Below are 9,229 nucleotides of genomic sequence, written 5' to 3'. Positions count from 1 at the left end.
ATAAATTACCTACAGAGTCACCAGCAAAGCACCCGAAAACCTCACACCTCCTCCATGCTTCACGGTGGGAACCACACATGCAGAGATTATCCGGTCACCTATTCTGCATCTCACAAAGAACTAAAAATCAGACCAAAGGACAAATTTCCACCGGTTTAATGTCCATTGCTCATGTTTCTTGGCCCAAGCAAGTCTCTTCTTATTATTGTTGTCCTTTAGTAGTGGTTTCTTTGCAGCAATTCAACCATGAAGGCCTGATTCACACAATCTCCTCTGAACAGTTTAAGTTGAGATGTGTCTGTTACTTGAGCTCTGTGAAGCATTTATTTGGGCTGCAATTTCTGAGGCTAGTAACTCTAATGAATTTATCCTCTGCAGCAGAGGTAACTCTTGGTCTTCCTTTCCTGTGGTGGTCCTCATGAGAGCCAGTTTCATCATAGCGCTTAATGGTTTTTGTGACTGCACTTGAAGAAACTTTCTAAGTTCTTGAAGTTTTCCAGATTGACTGACCTTCATGTCTTAAAGTAATGATGGACTGTCGTTTCTCTTTGCTTACTTGAGCTGTTCTTGCCATAATATGGACTTGGTCTTTTACCAAATAGTGCTATCTTCTGTATACCACCCCTAACTTGTCACAACACAAATGGTTCAAACACATTAAGAAGTAAAGAAATTCCACAAATTAACTTTTAACAAGGCACACCTGCTAATTGAAAAGCATTACAGGTGACTACCTCATGAAGCTGGTTGAGAGAATGCCAAGAGTGTATAAAGCTGTCATCAAGGCAAAGGGTGGCTATTTGAAGAATCTCAAATATAAAATATATTTTGATTTGTTTAACACTTTTTTGGTTGCTACATGATTCCATATGTGTTATTTCATAGTTTTGATGTCTTCACTATTATTCTACAATGTAGAAAATAGTACTTGAATGAGTAGTTGTGTCCAAACTTTTCACTGGTACTGRATGTCAGTATCTCTAGTGGATTCCATTTACACAGTGTTTTCCATGAGTTCTCAAAGTTCTTGATGTTGTGTAGCTGCCACCTGCAGTATGGTGTCTGTGTCATATGCCAGCAGTTTGGCCAAGTTCCACATTCCTGAGGGAGACATCACAGAGTCACTGCCTGAGAGGCGGAAGTTAATGTGTGATCAACTTCCTGTTGGATGGAGTAAATGGGCGAGCCCGTCTGTGTCACACATACACACATCTGTCAGTCTGACCTTTAGAGTGACATCATCAATGGCCCTAACCCACAGCCCTGAGTTTGATTCCTGCTCAGGCCACATGTACTGAATACACACTACATGACCAAAAGAATGTGGACACCTGCTCGTCACATCTCATTCCAAAATCAAGGGCATTAATATAGAGTTGGTTCCCCCCCTTTGCTGCRATAATAGCCTCCACTCCTCTGGGAAGGCTTTCCACTAGATGTTGGATTATTGCTGCAGCCACAAGAGCATTAGTGAGGTCGGGCACTAGTGTTGGGCGATTAGGCCTGGCTCGCAGTCGGAATTCCAATTCATCCCAAAGGTGTTCGATGGGGTTGAGGTCAGGGCTCTGTGCAGACCAGTCAAGTTCTTCCACACCGATCTCAACAAACCATTTATGTATGGACCTCACTTTGTGCACGGGGGCATTGTCATGCTGAAACAGGAAAGAGCCTTCCCCAAACTGTTGCCACAAGGTTGGAAGTACAGAATCACCTAGAATGTAATTTTATGCTGTAGCGTTAACGTTTCCCTTCACTGGAACTAAGGGTCCCGAACCATGAAAAACAGCCCCAGACCATTATACCTCCTCCACCAAACTTTACAGTTGGCGCTATGCATTCGGGCAGGTAGCATTCTCCTGCCATCCGCCAAACCCAGATTTGTCTGTTGTACTGACAAGATAGTGAAGCGTGATTCATCACTCCAGAGAACGCTTTTCCACTGCTCCAAAGTCCAATGGGGGCGAGCTTTACACCACTCCAGCCAACACTTGGCATTTCGCATGGTGATCTTAGGCTTGTGTGCGGCTGCTCGGCCATGGAAACCCATTTCATGAAGCTCCCGACGAACAGTTCTTGTGTTGACGTTGCTTCCAGAGGCCGTTTTAAACTCGGTAGTGAGTGTTGCAACCGAGGACAGACGATTTTTACGCACTACGAGCTGCAGCACTCAGCGGTCCCGTTCTGTGAGCTTGTGTGGCCTACCATTTCATGGCTGAGCTGTTGTTGCTCCTAGACGTTTCCACTTCACGATAACAGCACTTACAGTTGACCGGGGCAGCTCTAGCAGGGCAGAAATTTGAAAAGGTGCCATGGAAGGAAAAAATTTGTTGGAAAGGTGACATCCTATGACGGTGCCATGTTGAAAGTCACTGAGCTCTTCAGTACGGGCCATTCTACTGCCAATGTTTGTCTATGGAGATTGCATGGCTGTGTGCTTGATTTTATACACCTGTCAGCAACGGGTGTGGCTGAAATAGCCGAATCCACTCATTTGAAGGGGTGTCCACATACCTTTGTATATATAGCGTATGTGTTTACTGTAAGGTACTTGCTTTGGATAATAGCGTCTTGWAAATTACTATGTTGTTACATGTATATTACATAGTGAAGAGAGGCCTGGAGAAGAGGGGCCACACATACATTTTTATTGTTTTTCATAGTCATTATTGAGTGGGCCTGTTTAGATGCTCGACATTAGGTGAACTGTGTTTCACTTCAGTTTAATTTATCCACACTTTGATACAATTATTTTCCATCACCCTGTGTACCAGACTTGACAATACTAAATATGAAGCTGCAAGTCTCTAGAAACTAACCACAAACTTCCTGATATTCATAGGCACACATTATCCAACACACACCAAATCATATATCATCTCGCCCTCCGGTATGCACACAGATTTGAAAGACTGTGTACAGACTTCTACACCCGAACACTCACATGGAAATGTACAGAACATACACTCACACCATATTCACTCACAGGAAACACACGTAAATATACAAACACAAACATGCTCAGGAATCCATATGTTAATTCATACATCTCACATCTCTGAGAGCAGGCACAGACAGACAAGTGAAAACACTTGAAATGCAGACATGCTAAACATGCACTCACACCATACTCAACCTGTAACACACACACACGGAAACATGCACAAACACACACACACAGAGAGAGAGACACAAATGATTAATCTTCCTGTCTCCCTGGTGACCTTTGGTGGGAACTTCCTGCTGATGAGCGTTTTACACTGTACCACCCTCTGGGCCCTAACTGTTATGCTGATGAATGAGGACCCAACAGCGACGTAATAGTAACAGAGTCTTTATTCCAGTATCAAACAAACAATGATTCTCCTGGATATATCAAAGGTAAATCCAAAACAGGAAACTGAAATCCTCTCGTCAGTAGAGAGGAANAAAGACACAAAGACACAAAGACACAAAGACACAGAGGCACAACAGGTTACAAATCTTGCTGCTGTGATTGCACACTGGTATTTCACCCAATAGATATGGGAGTTTATCAAAATTGGATTTGTTTTTGAATTCTTTGTGGGTCTGTGTAATCTGAGGGAAATATGTGTCTCTATTATGGTCATACATTTGGCAGGAGGTTAGGAAGTGCAGCTCAGTTTCCACCTCATTTTGTGGTCAGTGTGTACATAGCCTGTCCTCTCTTGAGAGCCAGGTCTGCCTTCGGCAGCCTTTCTCAATAACAAGGCTATGCTCACTGAGTCTGTACATAGTCAAATATTTCCTTAATTTTGGGTCAGTCACGGTGGTCAGGTATTCTGCCACTGTGTACTCTCTGTTTAGGACCAAATAGCATTCTAGTTTGCTCTGTTTTTTTTGTAAATTATTTTCAATGTGTCAAGTAATTATCTTTTTAGTTTCTCATGGTTTGGTTGGTTCTAATTGTGTAGCTGTCCTGGGGCTCTGTGGGGTCTATTTGTGTTTGTGAACAGAACCCCAGGACCAGCTTGCTTAGGGGGCTCCTCTCCAGGTTAATTTCTCTGTASGTGATGGCTTTGTTATGGAAGGTTTGGGAATCGCTTCCTTTTAGGTGGTTGTAGAATTTAACATTTCTTACCTGAATTTTTCATAATTATCGGATATCGGCCTAATTCTGCTCTGCATGCATTATTTGTTGTTTTACGTTGTACACAGAGGATATTTTTCCAGACTTCTGTCTCTCGCTCTCTAGCCCCCCTAGCCTATACACTGACTTACCTCCATAAGAACAGGATCATCCACAGAGATCTGAAGCTAGAGAACATCGTCCTCCAGCAGGGAGAGAAGAGAGTGGGTCTCCCTGTGTGATTTTAGGAATTGAAGACTTTGCACTCCTGCTCCCTGACAAATTCTGAGGCTTTAGCTCAACAAGCTAACATGATTTTGAATCACACAGACAATACCTGGATAATCACAGAAGCACAAACACTGCAAACCCCAATGCAGACAGACACCCACCCTCTGTAGTAGTTCCTACCTTGCCCAATATGTCCCCATCTTGTCAATGATGCAATATACCATCCATCCCTAAACTCRTAAATAGGTTTGCATGGACACAAATAGAGTTATGTAACGAAGGCCAGACAGACATATTAAAACAAGTTCTTGCTGTGTTTATGTGTTTCTGTATGCCCTTGTATTGTTTTACAACATTACATTGAGGGTACAGCACAAAACACACATATTTCTGTCTGGATTAAATTGACCGTAAAAATGTTTATTGTGAAATGTTTCACTCATCGGCGAACAGCAATACTATATGCCCTCCTGGTGAAGGTGTGTGCTTGGAGTTCAGTGCTTGCATTGAGAGGCAGGGGCCGTAGAACTATTAAATGAAGGGGTTCTTAAAGGCAGTAGAGCCCCAAAGTAGATTTGATATTTAGTAGTTAATTGTATGTTATGTGTAGTTACTGTTTTGCTATGTAATTTCTTAGAAAATACTAAGAATACTCCATATAGTGTAATAAATCATTATCCTGTTTTCTCTCCCTCTCTCTGTAGTTGATACATAAGATCATAGATCTGGGCTATGCCAAGGAGCTGGACCAGAACAGTTTGTGTACCTCATTCGTCGGAACACTGCAATACCTAGTGTGTGGTGATACTGTGGCGAACACTACTCCTATCTTTTCTATTTGTGTATCTCTCTCTGGTTGTACTGGGCCCGTATCCACAAAGCGTCTCGGAGTAGAAAATTGGTTTTAAGTGCTGAGAATAGACATTTCACTCCTACTCTTATGGGTTCAAATAAAAGCTATGTTAAGCCTCTGTCATACTGTAAGTCACACCTAGTCGACTGATATTTAGGAGACCTCATGAACTGTCCTAACCAGTTAAGAGTTACCAGCAGGTGTCTTAATAAAATAAAAATGCAGCGAGTCAGTGGTTCCTGAGCCACATGCAATTGCTTTGGAGTTATTAAAGTAATGTTTTATATGATCAATCCATGAATAATCTAGACCTACATGCAACAGTATCTCTTGCGCCTTTGACAATGATTTCACATGAGGCCTAGTTCACATGAGTTGCCTAAATACTAATAACCACAAGGCTAATAAGTAAACATGTTTTTCTTTAGATTATTCAATTACCTACATTATGTTATTTCAAGTTATTCATTTGGAGCATAACTTAACGTTGTTAAAAAATATGCCTAAATTGGGCATGCCTATAAATTGTGCAATTGAAGGCATCTGTGGCTTATGTTAAACTTGATTGTGTTCAATGAAAATGATAGACCTTTCAATCGTTGTATGCAACATTCTCGGCAAGTGACTTGATGCCTATTGTGCCAAAGCGATGAGCAGTGGTGGAAAAAGTACCCAATTGTCATACTTGAGTAAAAATAAAGATAACTTAATAGAAAATGACTCAAGTGAAAGTCACCTAGTACAATATTACTTGAGTAAAGTATTTGGTTTTAAATATACTTAAGTATCCAAAGTAAATGTAATTGCTAAAATATACTGAAGTAACAAAAGTACAAGTGGAAGTTTAAATCATTTCAAATTCCTTATATTAAGCAAACCAGACAGCATCATTTTCTTGTTTTTTAAATTTACGGATAGCCAAGGGCACACTCCAACACTCAGACACCATTTACACATGAAGCATGTGTGTTTAGTGAGTCCGCCTGTCACGTATACTCCCTCTGCAGCCTCTAGATCATCAGGCTGCTGATTATCCCGCACACCTGTCACCATCGTCTCGCGCYCCAGCGCCTCATGACACTCACCTGGACTCCATCACCTCCTTGATTATCTTCCCTATATCTGTCACTCCCCTTGATTTTTTCCTCAGGTGTTATTGACTCTGTTTTCATGTCGGTGCGTTGTTTGTGGTTCGTGTTCATTGTGTCTTCTATTTATTAAAACTCACTCCCTGAACTTGCTTCCCATTGCACCGCCAGATCAGAGGCAGTAGGGAAGACCAGGGATGTTTTCTTGATAAGTGTGTGAATTTGACAATTTTCCTGTCCTGCTAAGCATTCGAAATGTAACACGTTCTTTTGGGTGTCAGAGATAATGTATTCAGTAAAAAGTACATTATTTTCTTTAGGAATACATTACAGTGAAGTAAAAGCAAAAGCTGTCAGAAATATAAAAAGTTAAGTACAGATATCCCCAAAAATGCCTTAAGTAGTACTTTAAAATATGTTTTACTTAAGTACTTTACACCACTGGTGACAGGTGTGTAGATATAACAGTAATATTGAGCATGGTTACATGCACACAATAATGTGATTATTGTGGATAGTTAGGTTAATATAATAGTCCATTAAAAACGTTTACATGCTTTGCATGTAAAACAGGTTTTAACAGAACACATCTGAAATCAGYCTACTGATGGGACTTTGATAAATGCAGAAAATCATCAATCAAAAGAGCATTCTACCACAGTGAACGTGTTATTTTTTCGAAGACTATTTACAGTGCATTCGGGAAAGTATTAAGACCACATAACTTTTTCCACATTTTGTTACGTTACAGCCTTATTCTAAAATGGATTACATCGTTTTTTCCCCCATCAATCTACACACAATACCCCATAGTGACAAAGCAAAAACAGGTTTTTAGACATTTTTGCAAATGTATTTATTAATGTTTTGATGTGAAAAGTATTTTTAAGATGTATACTTTCAGTTTTTACGATTAAACTGTTTACATGTCCTAATAATTTGAAAGATTGCTCAGAAAACAAGATGTTTTAATCGGCGTATGCTTACTTCGATTATGACCTTCCGTCGATAAAGATAAACAGAGTAATGTGTTTACATGACTAATGCRATACTCGACCTTCTGCCATAGCTAGTTTAATATCGAATTATTAGTGTACATGTAAACATACTAATAATTCTGCTTTTCATAACCATTGGAATTGGTATAAAAAAAGAAGGTTATGCATGCCAACATATTAGGCAATAATTAAGACAAGGCAAAGTGATCGTGTCAGCTGAAAATGATATATGATGATACAAACGTTTTACCATTGCAACAGTCACATTCACCGTTGTTATCTYAAGCGTGCTATAGAATTCACAGCTGAGATAAACTTTTATGAGTTGATCCATTCTGAGATGCTTTGTGGATACAACTGATCTCACTTTCCCTCTCTGTTATTTTAGCTCTTATAGCTTCCTCTTTGTCAAGTACATTTTTTCACTGTTTTTCTTTTTGGGGAAAATAAACCAGTTTTATGTCCGTTCTCACCCTTCAGCTAACCCTCGTATAGTTCTTGCACCTGTTAGAAACACACACATACCCATTGTTTCTTTTTCCTGTTGTTTAAAATCTTGAGCTACAATAAAATAAACCTGTTGAATGTTATTCCTAGAGGGTAGGATGTTTGGTTATGATAGGCCACACGCCAGACTCATGTTATAATATTATTATATTTCAACACGCTATCAAAGTCTATTAAGAACTGAACAATGAGGGAAAATTTGTGTACTGCCCACAAGGGCCTCTGTGGCCAGTGTTGAAAGGACTGGCATTGCCAAGCTTGCAGTGTGTGTGTGTCTGTGTATGTGCATACATGAATGCCTGTGAATATATTTCAACATTATAGTTATTATACAAATGATCTGCCCTCTCTCTCTCTCCTCTCTTTCTCTCTCCTATTTCTCTCTCTCTCCTCTTTCTCTCTCTCCTCTTTGTCTCTCTCCTCTCTTTCTCTCCTCTTTTTCTCTCTCTCTCTTTCTCGTTCCCTCTCTCAGGCACAATAAGTTGAAGTTGAAGCAGGATCATGACATTGTGGTTTATGAGGACCTGACAGGGGAGYTCACCTGCCCCAGCCCAACAACCTTAACACGTGAGTCGCTACATCGCCACCTGGGGACATTTCTCCTGGCCACTAAAGAACTTTCAATTGAAGAAAACATAAGATAAGTAATTTGATAATTGGGGTTTGCATTTGTGTTGTAGTCTGTTGCTGGGTGCGTCTAGAAGGCTGGCTGCAGCTGAGGTGAGGTGGGCTCCCCAGGAGAGAGGCAGACCCCCAGACCACCTCCGACTGCTTCTCTCAGCTTGTGACTATATTGGAGCAAAAGGTAAACTACACAGACACACACGTTCAGATCCATTCTCTGTCTTTAATTCAATACAAATCTCTCTCACATGACCCTTGGTTGGCAAGACACTCGGTTGTAATAMAAGGATTGGTTTTGTTTATTCTCTCTTTCTCTCTATTTATTTATTTATTTTTATTTAACTAGGCAAGTCAGTTAAGAACAAATTCTTATTTACAATGACGGCTTACCCCGGCCAAACCCTAACTTGGACGACGCTGGGCCAATTGTGTYCCGCCCTATGGGACTACCAATCTCGGCCGGTTGTGATACAGCCTGGAATCGCACCAGGGTCTGTATTGATGCCTCTAGCACTGAGATGCAGTGCCTTAGACCGCTGCGCCACTCGGGAGCCCTCTAGGTGGTTCAAGTATTGAACATGGTGTCTGCTAAGATCTTCACCTACTCTGTCTAGGCCAATGAGAGTGTGGCTGATCTGCAGCAACAAATCATGTGTGAGACCAACATCTCTCAAACCGATCAAGAGCTACTATTGGAGGAGGGACTAGCCCTGCAACCACAGAGAGAGGCGGAGCAGTGTGCCATCGACTACACTAATCTATCTGATGTTATACCTAATCTATAATCCAATCAAAATGTGTTTCATATAGAGCAGTCATGATATTGCATTGGTAAAGTCTA

The 9,229-nt window shown here is 40.8% G+C and overlaps 1 protein-coding gene across 1 annotated transcript; it reads left to right on the top strand.

The window, feature by feature from the left end:
* The first annotated feature begins 2,356 nt into the window (after window positions 1-2,356).
* Window positions 2,357-8,488, top strand: LOC111974352 (inhibitor of nuclear factor kappa-B kinase subunit beta-like). Its single transcript, XM_070447350.1, has 5 exons — window positions 2,357-2,381; window positions 4,214-4,311; window positions 5,023-5,112; window positions 8,196-8,331; window positions 8,445-8,488. Exons 1-5 carry the CDS (start codon window positions 2,357-2,359, stop codon window positions 8,486-8,488), a joined length of 393 nt encoding a protein of 130 aa, XP_070303451.1.
* Window positions 8,489-9,229: the final 741 nt, after the last annotated feature.

The sequence above is a fragment of the Salvelinus sp. IW2-2015 genome, linkage group LG15 (assembly GCF_002910315.2).
Source record: "Salvelinus sp. IW2-2015 linkage group LG15, ASM291031v2, whole genome shotgun sequence".
In the NCBI taxonomy this organism is placed as follows: domain Eukaryota; kingdom Metazoa; phylum Chordata; class Actinopteri; order Salmoniformes; family Salmonidae; genus Salvelinus; species Salvelinus sp. IW2-2015.
This window is presented reverse-complemented; position numbering and strand designations above follow the sequence as displayed.